Source organism: Schistocerca americana, chromosome 2 (assembly GCF_021461395.2).
Source record: "Schistocerca americana isolate TAMUIC-IGC-003095 chromosome 2, iqSchAmer2.1, whole genome shotgun sequence".
Lineage (NCBI taxonomy): Eukaryota > Metazoa > Arthropoda > Insecta > Orthoptera > Acrididae > Schistocerca > Schistocerca americana.
Genome location: NC_060120.1, coordinates 449,931,372 through 449,953,937, shown reverse-complemented (window position 1 = coordinate 449,953,937; position 22,566 = coordinate 449,931,372). Strand labels below are relative to the sequence as shown.

The 22,566-nt window shown below is 42.6% G+C and overlaps 1 protein-coding gene and 1 pseudogene across 1 annotated transcript in view; one reads left to right on the top strand and one right to left on the bottom strand.

Annotated features, from left to right (window-relative positions):
* LOC124594086 (sialin-like) overlaps positions 1–8,553 on the bottom strand; it is a 287,657-nt gene extending 279,104 nt beyond the window's left edge. The window contains exon 1 of the mRNA XM_047132436.1: positions 7,919–8,553. Within this exon, the coding sequence (XP_046988392.1) occupies positions 7,919–8,553 (635 nt within the window). The remainder of the gene's footprint in view (positions 1–7,918) is intronic.
* A 2,800-nt stretch (positions 8,554–11,353) lies between these two features.
* LOC124597689 lies at positions 11,354–11,471 on the top strand (annotated as a pseudogene).
* The last annotated feature ends 11,095 nt before the right edge of the window (positions 11,472–22,566 follow it).

Here is a 22,566-nt window from a genome sequence, read left to right as displayed (position 1 = left end):
AGCCTTTTTCTGAGGCCAATTTGCCAATAATACGGTCTACATTACAACATTTTGCAGTGTCATAGACAATTAAGTGTATAGCCAGATTACTCAAACGCTGTTGACCAAGCTATTATACTAAATAATTTTTTACTAATTTTAGTTTTAGAAAGTTTTAGAAAGACCTTTCACAGCAGGCAGAAATCACAAGTAGCTTCAGTGCTAGTTGAAGTGCAATCGCCCTCTACACTGGTATAACTAATCACTAAGTTACATTATTCATAGCAGTTAAGAAGTGCAATGTAATGTGCATTTTTTTAAATGATGCAGAAATTATTTTACTTGTTGTTTGTGGCTTTGTCTCCAAACACAACTCGTTGTCATTTAAATCATTTTTGTATTTTAGTGCGACATCAGCTGAGGATTTCTTTAGTACTTCAGTGGACATTTCGCCTAAAGAAAGTCCTGCCAGGAAACAAAAATCAGAACCTGGGGTAGTTAAACTTTGAAATCTCTATCCTACTTGCTAAACAAGACTGTCTAATGTACATTAAATCTGAAGTTTAAACTTTTGAAGTGGAGCCAGTATAGTCGCATCATCCTTGGTCATTTCGTCAAACATTGTTTTAACCTTTCGTTCGCGCTTTTCAAAAATTGCTGTTCTATCAATAGGTCGTTTGCTAGATTATATGCTGAATCAATACACAGCTCTATTAGTTTTTTTTCTTAAATATTTCTAAAAATCCACAAGGTCCTGCAAGTGTTTTGCTGCAACCTCAGTGGAAACGGCTTTTTCCTGTAAAATGTAATTAACGTTGTCAATACTTCTAAGAAGATGATCCATACGACAAACAAACAAATAAATTCGAAATTAATCATTTTTAAAATTATTTTAGCTGAAGAGACAGAATCAGCTGTATATGTCTTTGTTTCATCAGTTTCTCCTGCAATAGCATGTAATGTTTTCATTATTTGCAGTACCAGTAATTGAGTATGTATGCGTGAACTGAATTCTGCTGTGCAGTCCATCTCGCATCAGAATGACTCGTCAAGGTCAATTTTAAATTTGATAAAGCTTTCCAAGGTTCAGTCAACTGGATAAAAGTATTTTGCGCTATGCTGTAAAACGTAGTCATTTCTGGTGTTACACAAGACGCATGAACTCCAACTAAATTTTATGAGTGAGCACTTCCTTCGCTTGAAGAGCTTGATATTTACCAGCCTTGTTAACTCCAGCGTCGTACGACTGTCCCCTACAGTCTGATAGGGTAAGACCATCCTGGCTATAAAAGGTAAAAAACCATCTTCAACCGCACGTATTCCATTAATTATATTTACATAGAGCACAATTCCTGACATGTTTTCTCGGTGGCTGATAACGGATTTTCGCTACAATTTAGACTGATGATTCTAATGCAGAAATTATTTCTTTTTGTATAGTTGACGTGTAATACGAAGAGCTTCTTTTTTTAATACAGGGAACATGTTCTTTCATTTTTGGATTGTGTTTGGTCACAGTTCTACGGTACTCTATAATACAGAGTCCAAATGGTTCGACTGCATCTTTCAGTGCCAGTTTATTTTCGGCACTAAACAGTACTACGTCTATTACTACATTTAGAATACATCTCCAATTTTTCTTTTTCTACGGAAATATCACATTGCAGCTCGTTGTATAAAGTTTTACCTTTTGTCAGTCACAGCTCCATTTCTTTCCATGTTACATAACATTTACGATATTCTACGGCGTCCTTGTGGTCTCTTATTCTTGTGTTTGAATGTTTACAAACACGAAAACCTTTCGAAAAATTGTTTATTTCGTGCCACATAATAAATAGCGAAAACAAAAACAGATTTGGCGTTTTCACTGTAAATGGGCTACTTCTCTTTTATTTTCTCATTGTTTGCGAGGTCTTCCGACATCAATCAGCGGAAAAATTTCTGCCATCTTCACTCACTGAAAGTATATAATAGCGATCTTTTCCTTGCTCTGGTCCACGTTTAATGACAGAACACCTAACTTTGTTACATAATTTTGGGGCTATGACCTAGGGTCATTACAATTTATGCACTTTGCCTAAACAAAATCAGCATTTTTTGAATCCAAGGTATCCAATGTCGGTACAATGCCTGAAAATAAAATATATTGTAAGACAATGTCTGTGATTAGACCCCATGATATAAAGCTTTTGCCCGCAGTTACTCTAGCGCTACTTATTTATTATAAAAATACTACTGCACTACTTCAGAAACCTTCCCAGGAGTACGCACAATACGAAAACTGACCAAAGTTTCATCGCAGTTGGATGACTGGTCTCATAGTGCATGCTGGACAACTCATTTTTTACGTATGATCTGGTTAACAACTCCAAGTGGTCCACTTATAGCGTTATGATTAATTTTTTAAAAAAGACTATCACTGATAACGCTTGAAGCACACATTAGGTAGCTCTGAAAAAATTAGACTGGTGGCTCAAGAGCAGGGAGGAAATGAGATAATTCGAGAAATGGCGGCAACCAGCAACTAACGAGAGGGCAGCTGTACTTAAACCAAGTACTTAAGCTAATACTAAGTATAATCATATTAATCAAGGGGAAACACATAGAAACAGAACGTACCAGCATTACATGAAACATTTTCTTACATGAAACGTTCAGAACACTTCTTCGTTACATTTGGTTAGAAAGTACAGTAAGTTGTAATTCTTTGGTTCACCGCCAGTGTCTGTTGTTCCAATTGAACGAAAGTAATGTTGACATGTGACTCACGTGACAGCTTGAGTTGACATGAGACTAACTTCGTTGCTCTTGTAGCATCAGTCACTTAGGGTCAACTATTTAGTGCTCATCACGGACTCGGTTTCCGGTTCAGTACAATGGAAGTATATTCAAACAAGAATTGGTAGATGCTCATTTACTGTGAGAATTAGAAGATGGTAATGGCCGTGGCTCCCAACGTTTGTGTAGGGAGAGATTTCGAGAACGGCGGCACCCACACAGGAGTACGTTTGAAGCAACTGATTGTAGTCTTACGATCGTGGGACGTTTAAGCCTACTAATCGCGACTGAGGGGGCCTAGAAGTACGAGGACAACCCATCTGGAGGAGGAACTTCTTCGTGCTGTTGATGACAACCATATTGTCAGAGTAAGACAATCAGCTGCAACAAGTAACGCTGATCACATAAATGCCTGGAGAGTGTTACATATGAGAACCTGCTACATCCGTACCACATGCAGCGTGAGCAGGCGCTATAAGCAACTGATTTTCCTGCAAAGGTACAAATGGAATGTCCTCATACATCTAGGCCTCCCCCAGTTGCGAATAGTAGGCTTAAACATCCCATGACCAAAACACTACGATCACACTATTCAACGATGTGTCAACCCTCAATGTGCTGTTCACGGATGAGGCTTCGTTTCACAGTAGATGATTATTGTGTTAAATACGTGTAGAAACTGAGCTCTAACACGGGCCCATGTCCATACAACACACTAGCAAACCCGGCAATGTTTCGAAATTGCTAAATATGCGTAGGAATTAGATATATATCCTAAATTCCCTCTCCAACTTATCACTTCCCATCTCCTTCACCTATTTCACATTTTCTATCTCCTTCTCCTCTCCCACCTCTCTGTGCACCATCTCCTCTCGCCGCTCTGTCCATCTCCTCCTCCCCACTGTCTCAGTCATTTTCCTCCCTCGCCCCTGTATGTCCTCTTATCCCTCTCTCTGACCTTGTGCCTTGTTTATTGCTACTGCAAACGAAAATTTGATTGGGAGCTGAATTTCCTTAAAATTAATGAGTAAATCTGTTGGGACAGTGTGTATGTGAGGTATGAGAGACACCTCTCCAGTGGCTGGATCTTACGGATGGTAGCTTCAATGACTAATTCGCACACACTTTTAATCTGTGGATGGATAGGATTACAAAGTTTCGGAGAATACGGATTGCGTAGTACTGTTCTAATCATAAACCGATAAACCATAAATACGACTTTCCTGTTTATATAAAAACGACGGAGAGGAAGAAAACAAGACAACACACAGTTGTGTACACAATTATTGGTTAAAATCATGTGAAAGAAATACAGAAGAAACAATTCGTGTAATGGTTTAAATGCCCTGCTGTGGTTGTTAAAGCTGTCTACGAGAAAGAAAACGAAATCGCACATTTTCACACTATATCACAACAGTTTTACTTTCATGCAATCGGTTTTAGCAGAAACTCTACATGTTACGGTCTAAAAAAATATATTGTTCATGTGTGACTCAATGTTAGTTACTCTTTAGTTATAGTTTGGTGTAGAAAATGAAGTATATTTTGAGATTTTTGGAAACAATATTTCGCCTTTATATTTTATGTATTTATTTACATATTGTATACGGTCCGAATGTTCTTTAGTATATCATGTAAAAATTTGAAGTAAAGCGGTCAAGAAGTTTTCGAGATTTTTGGTAATAACGTTTCCCATTTCTATATTATGTATATAGTTGTGTATTATATATATTAAAATACACAGTCTACGTCCGTCCGAATGTTAAGTAGATTATTGTGTAAAAATCTGAAGCAAATCGGTGAAGTAGATTTTCTTCCTCTAAGTACGAGGAATGTTTCCCGAAAGTTTGGTCACACCTTTCTGTTACATATTATCTTCATTTTCATCTGAAGCTGTGTCATCGTCAATGACACTATTGTTCTCTTCGTCTATATCCAGTAGAACATCAACATCTTCTGTAGAAGAAGTTGTGGTTTTAGTTAGTAACTGCGATGTACTGGCAGCGCTACACTTTACGAGATTCGCCGATATCCATTAGCTTAATGTACAGTCTAAATTTTTTTCCTCTTTGTCTCTACTTCTGATCTTTCGGAAACGGGACGGAAGTTAAATATTCCGACCGGATTGTAAATACTCAAGAAGAATGTTTTGTGTTCACTACTCAGTTAATTGCAATAACATAAGTATTAACTAAAATTATAATTTACGTTTATCACAGTATACTGACTTAAACATTAGGTATCTACTTTTTGTACTGATCGATGACTGTCGTAATACTCTAAACTTTTCAATCGTAACTTCTAGCTAAAAAAATTAAATGTCGTCTTCGTATGACATAGCACACAAGGAAGGAATTCCCGCCCATCAACTCGATCGATCGTACAGTGTTGTCATTGCTGCGGTAGTGAATAACCGCGCACTACGGTTTTCAACTTTCAAGCAAAAAGAAAAACCATAAATCTCTCCAAATGTGTATGTTCAGTCAATAATTGTTTACCTTGTTATGGCAGTCTTTTCCTTCCCAAGAATTTCATGAGATATTACACAAGATAATCCATTTTCAATGTTCAAAAAAACGCCTTTATGTCGTTCCTCCTAGCAGAGAAAATATTTTGCGGCTGGAAAATGCACTATATTGCACTTTCGTGACAGAAGAATTATTTACAAATGAAAAATGGCAAAAAAATCAAAACAAATAAATTGTGGGGATTCCGCAGCCACACATTGTTTTGGTACGCTTGCCGTCCGTTCTCACAGAGACAACCGATACGCCATCCGGCTGTTTCAATCAGCGTGGTATGGAGACCTGAACGTCATGGTCTGTAGTTTTACTAGGATTTTGAAACGTTATAATACAAAGAATTTAGCAGATGTTGAAATGAATCTTTAACCAAATAATTAGTACCGTATGTTAAATGCTGCTGAAATCATAATGCAGTGAAAATTTATTGTTATTTTACATACTGAATTAGGTGTAATTTTTGTTTTAGATACACTGTATTTCCATGTTATTCAACATGAAAAGTGAAAACAGTCGTTTGTTTCAAGTCGTAGTCCCTGTGGAGCCTAACTAGAGGTGACGCTATAGAAAGGTAGTTTCGGTACAACACAGAGCACGTGCCCTGTCAGACCAAGAGAATCTACCTATAGAGATAGAACGTCTCAAAACAGTTTTCTCCAAGAATGGATACACGGACAGACAAATAGAAATGGGCACTCCAACCAGCCACTATACCACAGGTTCCTGAAGAAGACCAAGATGAAACAAAGAAGGTGGCATACCTGCCCTATGCTGGCTCTATTTCTGCCAGAATGAATAGGATCCTCCGTAAACACAATATCAAGTGAGTTTTCTGTCCATACAACAACTGCTGGGGAGTGTCAAAGACGACCTGGGGTTACGAAAACCAGGGATTTACAATATACCTTGTCAATGTGGCATGTCCTACATTGGCCAGACGACAAGAACTGTGGAGATCAGGTGCAAAGAACATCAGAGGCACACTAGATTAAGACAGGTGACTAAGTCAGCCATTGCTGAACACTGTCTAGAACTAGATCATGCCATGAAGTATGAGGATACCAAGATTCTAGCACAATCACCCAGATTTTGGGACAGTGTTGTAAGAGAGTCGATAGAAATTAAAATGGCTGACGATCTTATGAACCGTGACACAGGGTACCAGCTAAGCAGAGCCTGGGATCCGGCTCTGGAATTGTTAAAGGAGCAACGGGGCCAGCTGCAACACTACACAAACAGAAGAACCAGAGACATGGAGATGGAAAACGAGCCCCTGACGGACTGCCAGGCGCACCAGACCGAAGATGGAACACCCAGAAGTGGGACTGGTGGGCGCGGACCGCAGAGGGAACATCCAGAGCCGCAGCAGACGAAAAACGGAGCGGCTTTTTTTTTTTTTTTTTTTTTTGTGTGTGTGTGATGCAGGCCCGGCGCTTGTGCGGCTCGCCGTGTACAGGAGACAGGTTATTTTTTTTACAATCTTTATTTAAACAAGAAAATTACTCTTGAAGGGACAGGCTTCCTTGGGCTTCAGGAGCCCTTAGCCGACCTTCTATGTTGTCTATTTGTTAGGTTTGATGCTTTAACAGGGCTTTTGACTAGTCTGACTGCTCTATTAGCTCTATTCAAACAGCGAGATTACTCCCTGGGCCAGCGCGAGTATCTTTGAGAGTGGGTCGTTGGCGTTTTTGATGTCTTCGGCGGTCTTCTTTATTTTAGTTAACGTGTCTGGTTTGAAGAAGGACGACACCAGAGACGTGATCTGCTTTATTGCGTCACTGAAGGATCCTGTGGTTGGTTGGTCTTGCTGTGTGTGATTTTGGTCTTGGTTTGTTTGGCTGCCCCAAGCTGCTGTTCGGGTTGCTTGTCGCTGTCGGAGAGGAGGGAAGTTGGTTGTTGTGTTTGTTGGCGCTGGTGGTGGTGGCGGTCCTGCTGTTGTTGCTGGGTGTCTTGGTTGTGTTCCTCTGAGGTTTATTCTCGGTCTGAAAGGTTTAAGTGCTTTCTGGAACTCTGGGCAACCTCTGAAGTTCGCTGGATGGCCTTTCGCTCCGCAAAGAACGCATGTGCATGGTTCCGCCTGTGGCAGTGTGCAGGCTGCTGAGGGATGCGGGCCGGCACACTTCACGCACCTTGGCGGGAGCTTGCAGTACCTGGCTGTATGCCGCAGGCGTTGGCAATTTTTGCACTGGTGTGGACCGTCGCGCGGTTCGTAATTTTCAATTCGTACTTTCGTGTCGAGCATTAGTTTTTCGTTGTATATTTTTTCTGATTTCCTCACTTTTGGCAGCGACACCACGTAGACCGGGATGGGTTCCAGTTTCTTGGTTTCCTCGTTCCTCTGCTTGTATTGGTGTATATCTTTTACTTCGTATCCTCTGTCTAGGAGCACGTTGACGAGGATTTGCGGTGGCACCGTTTCTGGTATGCCCTTGATGACGACCTTCAGGTTTCTGTCCTCCGGCATCTGATGGGTGAAGTAATGCATGTGGTTTTTCTCTAGGAAGGTGTTCGCCTTCTTGTAGTCTTCGATCGTGGTGAAATGGTACCTTATATGGTCTCCCTTGTATGTGGCGCGGAGCTCGCCTTCTATATGCTTCTTAATCTCCGCGTTCAAGCGGAGGTAGTCATTTGTATGGTACACCACCAAGGGGGGCGGTCTTCCTGCTGCCGTTGGTGGTGGCTGGCTCTGCTGGACGTCTGGTTGGTCGTTGGTCTGGTCCGCGAGTGCGGTGTACGCGTTGCTGACTGGTACCGCAAACGCGGGTTGTTCGGTCTTTGCACGCTTCGGGTCGTCGTTGTCTCCGTTTGCGGTCGCAGACTGGCTGGGTTTCCTCCGTCGCCTCTTGTTAGTGACTAGCTGAAAGCCGGCTTCATCAGCCTGCTCACAGGATGACGTGTCGGTCGCTGAGTCGCAGACCATGTCTGCGCTGTTGTCGTCGTATTCAGCCTCCGATAGTTCGGCTGCCGAGTGGTCCGATTCTTCTGGAGAGTCTGGTGTTTCTTTCAAGTTGTTCTCAGAGTCGTTGTCGTGTCGTCCGGGTGTCTTCGGCTTCTTCGCGGTGTTAGTCCTCCATTCTGCCCTGGCCAGGAAATCGCGCACCATCTGCCTTTCTTCCGTTGTCATGTATTTGAGAGTCTCGATCGAGTAGTACAACGTTCCGCTGGTTTCTTCTGTAAGATCCCTCGCTGTAATTGCTCGTGCCGTTGGTTCCGTGTTGTGTGGTGGTGGAGGGCGGGGAGCCCTGTCCGCGGATTTTTTCCTATCCCCTGCCATGTTCAGAGCCTACACGACGCGGGCTGGTCCCGCCGCAGCAGGGGCCCTGGCCATGAGTGTTCCCTAACGCTATCCACCAGGCTAACCCTGGGTTTTGGCCTGTACCTACTGTCGCCCTAGCACCCTACCTCCCTAACTAACACGACTGTTTTGCGTTGCGTCTCTAAAGAAACACACTCGGAGCGCCTCGGAGCGCCTCGGAGCTGGGAGCAGAGCGAGCGACCGCGCGCTACGGCTGCCAGCGCGAGACTGGAGCGGCAACGCTCCAACAGGTCGTGGTGAGCGGGCGCGGACCGCAGGGGGAACGCTTGGTACCCCAGGAACGGGTTGGGTGGGCGCGGACCGCAGAGGGAACACCTAGAAACGCAGCGGACGGAAAACGGAGCAGCAACGCTCCAGCAAGTCGCAGGGAATGGGCGCGGACTACAGAGGAAGCGCCTGCAGCCGCTGGTGGAGGGGGAAGGCCATAGGCATAAATACTGGACCAGGTCCATTCGAGGAGCAGTCTCAGGTCGCACCTGATGAAGGTTATGAGCTACGTGACCGAAATATCGTGCAAGTACGACGCTGATATCCGGCAGAACACCAAACAACCCAAGATGTCAACAGCGAAATTGATTTAATTTTTCGTACAGCGTGGTGACCATTTGTTGCCTCGTTTTTTGGTGAAATGCACCGACGCTCCAACTGATCCGGAAGGTGTTAAAGGCGCTCACATCAGATAAATTAATAGGTCAATTCTGCAAATCCACTGGAGGATTACCTTGCTTATTCGGAAGAGGGTCGACTCCACAGCATGTATTTTGCTTTTAACTAAAATATTATACTAAACATATGCGTTCAGACTGCCAGTGACAAAAATTAATGGCCTGAACCGAACGAAACCTGGAATAACAGCATACGTGGGTTATAACACGTCCGACAAATTTAACTGTCAGCTAACACTACCAGACGTCCGCCAGGTCACCATATGTAAGAGAGTCACACCATGATCCGTGAGTATCATCATAAAATCTGAGTCCACTTCCCCACAGACTATTATTAGAGACATCGTGCATTCGTTCTTGTGGCCAGTGGTTGCTGGACTGCAGCACGACCATGAAAATCTAGTCTTGTTGCACCTCGACGGATCGCTCTATGATTTCTTCCAGACTGCGACTGCCAACGACAGGTATTCCTATATCAACTCAATAATCCGTATGTCGTCAAGGAATATCTACATGTGGACGAGGATTTGAATCTTGCCCCTCTCGAGCATGTCAACGTAATGGAAGTTTTGATATATTCGTTCTCACCGCACTTCATTGTTGACAAACAAGTGAACTGGCTTTGAATGATCTCACTGCGTACTTAAGGCATATACACCTCTCGTTACTTTGGCCGAAATGCTGACCTGCGGATGAAACTGCTGATCATGTAATTCTTTGTTAAGTCTGCAGCGTTTTCTGTTATTAACGCTGAATACCATTGATGTCTAAAGCTGTTGACATGCTTTCGACAGTATCTGTTTAAGTGCAATAATTTTAGTCATATCCTAGTGGCTATTTAATCAAATTTTTCATGCCAGAGAAATTTGTAATTTTTTTTACTGTATACTGTTTTACTTTTCTTTCTTCCGTACGGCGTTGGATACTCTATCAGCCATTTTAACTGCTTTGCAACGAGCGGTAATCCAAATGCAACCCGCTCTCCTGCCAACAACGAGCGATGAAAGATATACACACAGTTCTAAATACACAGATATGAATGAGGTTTTTAAATTTGCAAGCAACAGATACGGCAGATTTCTAATCCTTCTCTGAATTCGAAACGCCCATTCTTCACTGGGTCATAGTTTAGAGCATCTCCAAACTGTGAGCTGCTAAGCGTACTGTATCCTTGGAAGGTTACCAAGAAAATTCGACGCAGCACGTAAATTCTACGCCAGGTCCGGGTGGCATTTTCTGAAGGCCACTAACAGACTCACCTTGGAGACGTCCACTCTCATCCTAAGAGAATCCTTTCTTTTTGCCCTTAGGTTCTTTTTACTATAGTTCTCCGTCGTACGTGCGAGATCGATGGCCCTCCTCCAATACCATTAGGGTTCTTCTAAAGTGGTTGATTAATCAACGACAGTTAACATTGTTTCTCATCAACGACTTATCGTCGCTACAGATGTTTAGTCCAGACAGCAGTATGTAATGAAGCACTGGCGGACTGCAAACTTTGGATTCGTTACCAGAGCATGAAAAAATGTCAGCTGCGTCTTCATAGCTGACGCTTACGTGGACGGAGAGAGACTAAATCTTACATACTCTTATGAGCAATTTGATCGTTGAAGGCTGCTTGTGCTGCTGTGAAATCGCTGCCATCGTCACGGTGAATAAGACCGTTCGGGAAGTCACGTTAATGGAATGTCGTCAGACTTTGTGTTACCCTTCCGCGTGACAACCAGGCGCTCAGTGTTCGGTGCTACCGAATTTGACTGCGGCCAGTCCGTGGGTGCCCAAAGCGTAGGATACTCAGAGATGGTGCAGGCTATCGGCCCTTTTCATTCTATTGTGTCAAGAGTGTACCTGGGTACCTCGATTCGGAGTAAAACGACACCGCCCGAAACAAGTGCCGTGGGTAACACCGTGCTGACGACGCGCTGGACACCAACTATCGCAGATTTAGGAGCGGTTAGCCGGGCCACATGGCAACAAATCACTTCCGTACTAAACAAGAACGGCAACAATTGCTGAGCAGCCTTGCCGCTCAGAACGACGTCCTCTATACCAGTAGTAGTCAGCCTTCTTTGCCTGCTTTTGTATCTTTGCTAGGCAACGGCCTTGCCGCAGTGGTTACACCGGTTCCCGTGAGATCACCGAAGTTAAGCGCTGTCGGGCGTGGCCGGCACTTGGATGGGTCACCATCCAGGCCGCCATGTGCTGTTGCCATTTTTCGGGGTGTACTCAGCCTCGTGATGCCAATTGAGGAGCTACTCGACCGAATAGTAGCGGCTCCGGTCAAAGAAAACTATCTTAACGACCGGGAGAGCGGTGTGCTGACCACACGCCCCTCCTATCCGCATCCCCAACTGAAGATGACACGGCGGTCGGATGGTCCCGATGGGCCTCTTGTGGCCTGACGACGGAGTGCTTTGTATCTTTGCTAGTAGTAAAATTTCCTAACAGCCCACCAGTTCCACATCATGGTGATTGATAAAGTAGAGGAGTGACTTTACTGTATAAAGTTTATAACGGAGAATTGCAGCAAGTTAAAGCACACAGGCTGTGGCTAAGCCATGTCTCCGCAATATCCTTTCTTTCAGGAGTGCTAGTTCTGCAAGTTTCGCAGAAGAGCTTCTGTAAAGTCTGGAAGGTAGGAGACGAGGTACTGGCAGAAGTAAAGCTCTGAGGACGGGGCGTGAATCGTGCTTGGGTAGCTCAGAGGGCTGCCGACACGGTAGCGCGGCGTGTTCGGTCAGAGGGTTAGATACTCTCTGTAATAAAGAAACTGAGTTAATCGATCAACAACGAGCTGAAACGGATGTTTTACGACGTCCGCCCCGAGCAGATTCAACGAACAAAAGCGATCAAAATGAGACTAAAAAAAAGATGGTAGAGCACTTGTCCGCGAAAGGCAAAGCTCCCGAGTTCGAGTCTCGGTCCGGCACACAGTTTTAATCTGCCAGAAGTTACACACAATAACATTTACTTATCAGATACTTTGTCATAATTTTATGAAAACCCAATGAAAATGTTTTTCAAACCCCTGTCGCCTACCGTCACCCATGAAAACTGGAACGCTCACTAGTGGGCGGAGGGATCAGGTTGACTGGAGTCCACGCACGATAATGTGGACGAAGCGCAGTGACCAGTTTTCGTCGAAAACGCTGGGCGCGTTCATTCGTTTGTTCAGAAGGAGAGATCGACAGTGTCTGCCACCTTCGGCCGGCTGCCGATGACAGAATCGAGGCACGCGCCCTGGATTCGTTCTTAAACGATTTTACGGAAAGTATTCGGTAAAAAATTTCGTTTTTGGTTACTTATAGCTTTATATATCAGGTTCATAATGATGTGTCCATCATTTCCTTAATGGTCATAGTTATTGTGATATTTACATGGAATAAGACACTGCGAGAAACTAGAAAAAGTTTGCAATGAAAAATAGGGGCCGCTATGATTTTACGTTTGGCGCATATTACATAATATGTTGTCGCATATGAAATTTAGTTAACACATCAAATTTTTTTTCACACTTGGGTGGACGTCCCTATCTGTCTCCAATCTCGAGAAAATTGATCAGATGTAGCACACTCATTTGCGATTGCATCGTACCAGCGATAAACCCTGAGTGAAATATCCACAACATTCCTCATATTACAAATACGATTTGAGATATCGAAAAGATTTTTTTTGCGAATGATAGCATGCAAAGAGGAGAGTATTTTGCCATATATTTATTATGCAAAACTTTACCATCTACCGCGTTATTCCACTAACGACAGTCTTTTTCAGTGAAAGAATGTAATTTTTAAGGGCCATCGATAACTGGTGAAATGAGAAAAGGGTTTGAGAACAATGTAACTGAAGATATTACACGTTTATTTTGTACTGAGGGAGTACTTTTTTATAAGCTACTTATCTTACTTTTCCTCAGTTGCTCACTTAATAAAATTAATAAAGCACTGTTTCAGAATTCTCTTACAACTGTGTCTACATAATACGCTTGTGAGGTGACACTTTGAAAATCCTGTTGTTTTTTTGGCAAAAGAAGCGAATTTTAACATGGTAATGAGAGAAATTGGAGATTTTACTGAAAGTCGCCACTCATGACGCTTCTCTGAAATTTACAAATGGTTAACAAGCCAAGCGAAAATAAATCGCTGTATTTTCAGCAGAATGCTTTTTAGATACTAAATGAAGCAGAGGTGACATATGTCTTGGACTGGTCACCGTGCAAGTGTGGGCGTGAAGGGGCTCCGCTTAATATTTACAAAAAATGTTACCTTCAGTTTAGAACACTACTTTTCCCTCAGCGCTTGGCATTTCCTCTACGCACCTGCACTGCACAGCTACTGGCCAAGGTATTCTGCGCAGATTCTACCACTGCTCTGTACTCCACGGTAGGGTTTCCCAAACTGTGTTCCACGCAACACTAGTGTTCCGTGGGAAGTGAATGAGTGCTTCACCAAAAATTGTTAGTAATATGGCGTTTTCTTTTTTCGAAATTTTGATGATACTAGTTTTAAAAAGACATTATCATTTCTGTGTTACTAATTATGATTTGAAATTGAAGTAATCGCTGAATAAAACAATTTTTTTCTTATTTTTCAATAATTTTATTAACCATCAAAGTACCAGGATTCTGAAAGTATTCCATCAGAGGAAAAGTTTGGGTACCGCTGCGCTGCAGAAGCCACATCTCTACACTACACTTGCATATTTGCTCATCGCCCCTTCCGTCGCATTGATTAGCATGGATATAGGGACGCCGCCTTTAGAAGTTAGAAGCGTGTCCAAAGAATCGTAGTACACAATCACATGTACTAACGGCAATGCACGACTGTGCTCGCCAACATGGCACCTTTCAGGCTAGTAGAGAACATTTTCTCGTGTGGGTGGTGTTCATATGAAATGACGTGGAGCACATGTTACTGGCATATATCGCAGAAATCTACTGTCTAATCGTGTGCAGCCGATGCTCACCTACAGCAACTTCGCAGATAACCTGTAACTTCAGTAGCACAGTGTACCGTCCCTTTGACTCCGAATTGTCTGAACGGACTTAGAAACTCTACATCGACATGAAAATGCCTCAGTGCTCTCCCCCCCCCCCCCCCACCAGCACTCCTCTTAGTCACAAATAATCCTGATCTAATAGAGAGCGTCATGACGGATACAGGGATTAGTGAGCACAAGGTGATTTTAGCAAGGCTCAAAACCATATCAACCAAAACCATTAAAAATAAACGGAAAATATATCTATTTGAAACAGTAGATAAAAATTCGCTTGATGCCTTCCTAAGAGAGGGTCTCCATTCCTTCCAAGCTAATTATGTACGTGTAGACCAGATATGGCTCAAATTCAAAGATACAGTATCGACAACAATAGATAGATTCATACTGTGTAAGTTAATAAGAGACGAGACTGATCCACCATGGTATACAAAACATGTCAGAACACTGTTGCAGAAGCAACGAAAAAAGCATGCCAAATTCAGAAAAACGTAAAATCCCCAAGACTGGCTAAGTTACACGGAAGCTCGAAATTTAGTGCGGACGTCAATGCGAGAGCTTTTAATAATTTCCACAATGAAACATTGTCTCAAAATATGGTACAAAATCCACAGAGATTCTGACCGCATGTAAAGTACACCAGCGGCAAAACAGTCAATACCGTCACTGCGCGACACCAATGGAAAAGTTACCGATGATGGTGTCACTAAAGCGGAGTTACTAAATACAGTTTTCCGTAATTCCTTCACGAAAGAAGACGAAGAAAATATTGCAGAATTCGAAACCAGAACAGCTATTAGCATGAGTGACATAACAGTAGATATCTTAGGTGTTGCGAAACAACTCAAATCACTTAAGAAAGGTAAGTATTCCGGTCCAGATGGTATACCAATCAGGTTCCTTTCAGAAATGCAGACACAATAGCGCCTTTCTTAGCAATCATATACAAAGACTAGAAAGTAGCACAGGTCACGCCAATATTCAAGAAGGGACATAGGAGTAACCAATTGAATTACAGACCTCTATCACTGACCTCAATTTACAGGAGGATTTTGGTGCATATACTGTACTCGAACATCATGAATGACCTTGAAGAAAATGACTTATTGATACATAACCAACACGGATACAGAAAATATCGTTCTTGTGCTGTCGACAGGGAATCTCAGATCGATTCCATTTCCTAGATTTCCAGAAGGTTCTTGATACCGTTCCTCACAAGCGACTATTAATAAAATTGCGTGCATATGGAGTATCGTCTCAGTTGTGTGACTGGGTTCGTGATTTGCTCTCAGAGAGGTCACAGTTCCTAGTGATAGACAAAAAATGTTAAAATGTGTGTGAAATCTTATGGGACTTAACTCCTAAGGTCATCAGTCCCTAAGCACACTACTCAACCTTAAATTATCCTATGGACAAACACACACACTCATGCCCGAGGGAGGACTCGAACCTCCACCGGGACCAGCCGCACAGTCCAGGACAGCAGCGCCTTAGACCGCTCAGCTAGTCCCGCGCGGCCTAGTGATAGACGGTAAATCATCGAGTAGAACAGAAGTGATATCTGGCGTTCCGGGAGGTAGTGTCATAGGGCCTCTGCTGTTCCTCATTTGCATAAAGGATCTAGGTGATAATCTAAGCAGCCCGCTTAGATTGTTTGCAGATGACGCTGTAATTTACCGTCTAGTATAATCATCAGACGATCAATTCGAATTATAAAATGATGTAGAGAGAATTTCTGTATGGTGCGAAAAGTGGCAATTGGTACTAAAGAAAGAAAAGTGCGAATTCATCCATATGGGTACTAAGAGAAATCCGATAACTTTGGGTATACGATAAAACGCACAAATCTAAGGGCTGACAATTCGACTAAATACCTAGGAGTTACAATTACGAGCAACTTAAAGTGGGAAGACCACATAGATAATATTGTGGGGAAGGCGAAACGTAGACTGCGCTTTGTTGGCAGAACACTTAGAAGATGCGACAAACCCACTAAAGAGACAGTTTCCATTCCTCTGCTGGAATACTGCTGCGTGGTATGGGATCCTCACCTGGTAGGATTGACGGGGGACATCGAAAAAGTGCAAAGAAGGACAGCTCGTTTCGTGTTATCGCACAATAGGGGTGAGAGTGTCACTGATATGATACGCGATTTGGGGTGGCAGTCACTGAAACAAAAGCGGTTTTCTTTGCGGCGAGATCTATTTACGAAATTTCAGTCACCAACTTTCTCTTCTGAATGCGAAAATATTTTGTTGACACCTACCTACGTAGGGGGAAATGATAATAAAGTAAGAGAAAACAGAGCTCGAACTGAAAGATTTAGGTGCTTCTTTTTCCCACGTGCCATTCGAGAGTGGAATGGTAGGGAAGTAGTATGAAAATGGTTCGATGAACCCTCTGCCAGGCACTTCAGTGTGAATTGCAGAGTAATCATGTAGATGTAGATGTAGACCAAAAAACGTATCTCCACAGTCCCACAGAGCAAATCTGAAAATCTGGGAAGCTAAAGGGCGAAATGTGTGCACCTTGTTCCAATCATCGTAGAGTCCACGCAGTATGTGGTGGTCGATGCACAGTGAGCAATATTCGTCTGAAGCGCTGTGCGAGTTCATTCGTCTGTTCGGAAGAGGCCGCTGTTAGCTGCTTTCGGTCGGTCTGTGACGACAGCATCGAGGTACGCGCTCTGCAGTTTTTCTCTAACGATTTCACAGAAACTATTCGGTAAACAAAATTCATTTTTGCATTATTTATAGCTTTGTGTATCAGCTTCATGATGACGTGCCCATCATTTCGCTAATTGCCGTAGTTATTGTGATATTCACTTGTAAGTAAGACACTGAGCGCAATTCGAAAAACTTTGCAATGAAAACTGGGGTCGCTATTATTTTGCACTTCGTGATTATTAAACAATATGTTGCTGCATATGAGATTTAGTTAACATACTGAATTTTTGTTTAGACTTGCGAGAAGACTCATTTGCGATCGCGCGCCCGAGCAATAAAGCCAGGATGAAATATCCAGAACATTCCTTGTATTTCGTTAATGATTTGAGTTACCGAAATAAGATTTTGGGATATGACAGCACACAAAGAGGAAGGTATTTTTCCATATGGCTATTATGCAACACTTCATTATCTACCGTGTTATTCCACTAACAACAGACTTTTTCGGTGAAAGACATCTACATCTACAGGGTTACTCTGCAATTCACACTGAAGTGCCTGGCAGAGGGTTCATCGAACCATTTTCATACTACTTCTCTACCATTCCACTCTCGAATGGCGTGTGGGAAAAAGGAACACCTAAATCTTTCCGTTCGAGCTCTGATCTCATATTTTATTATCATTTCTCCCAACGTAGGTGGGTGTCAACAAAATATTTTCGCATTCAGAAGAGAAAGTTGGTGACTGAAATTTCGTAAATAGATCTCGCCGCAAAGAAAACCGCCTTTGTTTCAGTGACTGCCACCCCAAATCGCGTATCATATCAGTGACACTCCCACCCCTATTGTGCGATAACACGAGACGAGCTGCCCTTCTTTGCACTTTTTCGATGTCCTCCGTCAATCCTACCTGGTAAGGATCCCTTACCGCACAGCAATATTCCAGCAGAGGACGGACAATTGTAATGTTGGCTGTCTCTTTAGTGGGTTTGTCGCATCTTCTAAGTGTTCAGCCAACAAAGTGTAGTCATTGTTTCGCCTTCCCCACAATATTATCTATGTGGTCTTTCCAATATAAGTTGCTCGTAACTGTAATTCCTAGGTATATAGTCGAATTGACAGCCCTTAGATTTGTGCGATTTATCGTATACCCAAAATGTATCGGATTTCTTTTAGTACCCATGTGGGTGACCTCGCACTTTTCTTTGTTTAGTGCCAATTGCCGCTTTTCGCACCATATAGAAATTCTCTCTAGATCATTTTATAATTCGAATTGATCGTCTGATGATTTTACTACACGGTAAATTACAGCGTCATCTGCAAACAATCTAAGGGGGCTGACCAGATTATCATCTAGATCATTTATGTAAATCAAGAACAGCAGAGGGCCTAGGAGATTACCTTGCAGAGCGCCAGATAGCAATTCTGTTCTACTCGATGATTTACTGTCTATCACTAAAAACTGTGACCTCTCTGGGAGGAAATAACGAATCCAGTCACACAACTGAGACGATACTCCAAACGCACGCAATCTGATTAATAGTCGCTTGTGAGGAACGGTGTCAAAAGCCTTCTGGAAAACTAGGAATATGGAATCGATCTGAGATCCCTTGTCGACAGCCCTCATTACTTCATGGGAATAAAGAGCCAGCTGTGTTGCACAAGGGCGATCAGTAGCTAGAGAAATGAGAAATGCCGTGTGTTTTGGAACAACGTAAGTCAAAGCATTACACGCTTATCTTTGTACTGGTTCAAATGGCTCTGAGCACTATGGGACTTAACATCTGTGGTCATCGGTCCCCTAGAGCTTAGAACTACTTAAACCTAACTAACCTAAGGACATCACACACATCCATGCCCGAGGCAGGATTCGAACCTGCAACCGTGGCAGTCGCGCGGTTCCGGACTGCGCGCCTAGAACCGCTAGACCACCGCAGCCGACCTTATCTTTGTACTGAGGATGTTTTTCGTGAGCTATTGACATTACACTTCATTGGTGCTTTACTTAATAAACTTAATTAACCACCATTTCAGAATACTCGTGCAATCGCATCTGCACGATATGTTAGTGAGGTGCTACTGTATAAACTTCGCTATGTTTTGGCAAAAGAAGCAAATTTTAACATGGCAACAACGAAAATGTAGGTTTTACTCAAAATGTGCCACTCATGATCCTTTCTGAGAGTTACAAATGGTTAAGAAGCTAAGTGGAAATAAATTACTGCTTTTGTTGCATTTGCAGTGGAATTCTTTTTAGATGCGCTAACAAAAGCTAAAGTGGAAGTAGACCTTTTTGGATAGTCATCATGCAAGAGTGGATGTGGAGGGGCTCCAGGTAATATTTACAAAAAATGTAAGTGCAACATTCAGTTTAGATCGACACTTCCCCTCTAGTGCTCGGCATTTCCCCTACAGCGCCTGTCCACAACCCCCACCACTGCTGCTCCCCCCACACGTGCCGTGCCGACTACGCATTTGTGGGCCACGTTAGTCCACGCGCACTCTACGTTGTAGGTATCGGTTGAGAGATCATTGAGCAAAATGAATTCCCACCGCTTTCAGTCCCTCATGAAGCCAATATGACGTCTCACCGCAATCGACTAGGTGACAGTGTGTACTTCATACTACTAAGAAATTCGATTGCTCACGGGTGTATACTTGCTTCATTATAAAGCTGAAGACTGTCATGTGGTATGCTGAAATGTTATTTCAACAAATATTTGTGATACTAACTTGAACAGCTTTTCGTACAGTATTGTGGAACACAACGACAATAATAACTTTGAGACAAAGCAATTGACAGCAGAGTGCTGTACATAATTACCACATGGAAATTACCTGTGATTCAACGTTCTTGCGTATTCGCACACAGCAGACAACAATATGTTTAAGCAAGGGTTGACGTGAAAAAGAAAAAGGAAAGAACTTGCTATGATGTGGTGATGTGGAAGGTAGGTGAACGGAGGAAGAATGTTCTCCTCAAAGATTATTCACAGTTCAGTGTGCGAAGGGAAAACAATCGATTTTTCTTTTGTCTAGGCCGAGAGGCGCTTTATTATCTAAAAACCGCCATTTATAGGTATGCAGCTGGACGATGCAATGTCTTTGCACAGAGCTGCTATATCTGTAGGCTGATGTCTGTCTTCTCACGTGTGTTTGTTACTGTGCTAGTCACTGCAGGTGTTACTGACGCTTTTTTGCGTTCTTACGTGGACGCAAAGAGCGAAAGCTTCATCGCACAATACGGCAACGTTCGATCACACGGTGCTCCCCCCTTTTTTTTATTTAGTATTTTTACTGTGCAAAAGTTCTTGATGCGTAGCAATAGCTAAATGGACGGTATTCCAAACCTGTCTGAATACTAATCGTTTTCGGGAGGAATGACAATTTTAACTTTTTTAGTGCATTAAAACTTTTATTCCTGAGACTGACATAAAACAACTGACGTGTCTAATTCTTAGCCTATGTTGTTTTATGACGCTTCACAACGCCAACTCCAACCATAACAAAACTTAATCTATTATGCTAACCTCATTATAGGCACATAAAGAAAACACAGCAAATTCTTGCTGGAATCGCCGTGAAACTGACCTCTTTTTCTTCAGCGGTTATGAAAAAACATTTCTGAATGCAGCAAGAATGTGAGCTAATGAAGGCAGTAACAATGTGACACATGGTCATAGAAACAGCTGCCCGTAACAGTCTACTGGTGGAGAGATAAAGTCACTGTTGCAAGTGTCTATATGTTATGAATTTGTCACGTAAGCCACAGGTCTCTTTTATTGAGATCGTAAGAGCCGTCCGTGTGAAAATGCCGCGAAGTACAAACGTAAAAAGCATGAACTGAAGAAATATAGTGTGGATGTTTTAGAACCGTGTTTCGCAGAAATTTTAAAAGGGTCAAGAAGCACTGACAGGGCTATCTGAGTGTATAAAATTACCAAAGGAGCCATGATAAACTGGATTCACGGTTGTCATGGTAAATCACAATGTGGTCAGCTATTTTTTAGTGCTAAAGAAGAACGGGTCTCTTCAGAATTTCATAGCGCAAATTTGTGATCACATCTTTCTATCCTTAAAATTTCCTTGTGTTTTATTCTGATATTAGTATTAAAATTTAATTACTGTGCCAGAATCATTTTTCAATTATTGATAAAGTTTCAGCACAGAGTGATAAACAATCGACAATTATCACATCACAGATCATCGGTCAATTTCACCCACAGTTGGGAGTGACGCAGTATCTGAACTATATATAGACCTAGAACTTAGTTTCGGAAAACAAATTTACCTACATAATTCACGTGGAGATTGTAATACGCGGCTACAAACATACGTTTGAATTAGGAGAAAATTGACTCGATTATTCTAAAAGTAAATTTATCTCTCTGTAGGAAAGAGAACGAACAGTTGGCGACGGCTAACCTTTGGTAGTATGCAGTTGTTCCGAGCACCAGCCCCTGATGTGGCCTGGCTGAATTAAGTTTGATTAGATGATGATTACGATTATCGAAACAGGTCAAGAAAAGAAAAAAAGAACCTGGAATTTAGACTTGCTTTTTATTCTTATAAACGAATCAAGTGCCATCTTTTCCTTTTTTTAGCATTTCTAAGTTCGTAGGAAACTGTGTTTAAATGGATTGCACGAATTCTATATTGTTGCCAAGTTTCGTCTCGTGAATTAACATTATACAATGTTTTCCAACAGGAATGGTCAGTTTCAGGGATATGACAGGAACGATCATTTGAAGCAAAAGCTTCATATGGACATGTGCACTATTCCGAACGGTTTCCGAGATACAACACATTTAATGTCGTGTACTGGTAGTATGACTACATTGCACTATTTTAACAATGTTGCTGTTCCTGCACAGGTTGTTAAACTACGCGTTCATATGAAAAATGAAAGCTTGGCAGAACACCAGTTTCACGCGCTGTGCTAAAAACACTTGTAGACACTCGACGATCCGGAAAGCGTCGTCGATACTCTTCGACAGCAGCAGGTGTGCTGCCATCGCAGAAGCCATTATCATACTGCATATTTGCATACGAGGGTTGTTGAGAAAGTAATGCTCCTCATTTTTTCTTAGAAAACAATGCTACTAATGCGAAAAGGAAAGGTTACGTATGTATTATTTGAAGTCTCCTGTGTGAGCGCGCCAAGTTTCCGTCACTTCCGACAGATAGCGTAGCTGCAGGACAGTTTCAAAATGGTGTCTGTGGTTGATGTACATTACAAGCAGCGTGCCGTCATTGAATTTCTCACTGCAGCGAAAGAAACTGTGGGAAATATTCACAAACGCTTGTGCAAAGTCTATGGAGCATCTGCTGCCGACAGAAGTACAGTTAGTCGCTGGGCACGGAGCGGTTCGGCGAAGCTCCACGATTTGCAGCGGTGAAGGAGACCATCCAAGGCTGTCACACGTGACATGTTGCAGGGAGCTGATGTAATTCTGGAGGAGAGACGCATTGCGACTCGGCAGTTGGCGCTGCATCTGTCAATCAGAAAAGGTAGCGTGGATGCAATCATCCGCACTCTTGGATATTCAAAAGTGTGCAAGATGGGTCCCGTGGTGTCTAACGGTGGATCACAAATCGCACTGAAAAAATATTTGTCTTGATTTGTTGCAACGTTTTGAAGCT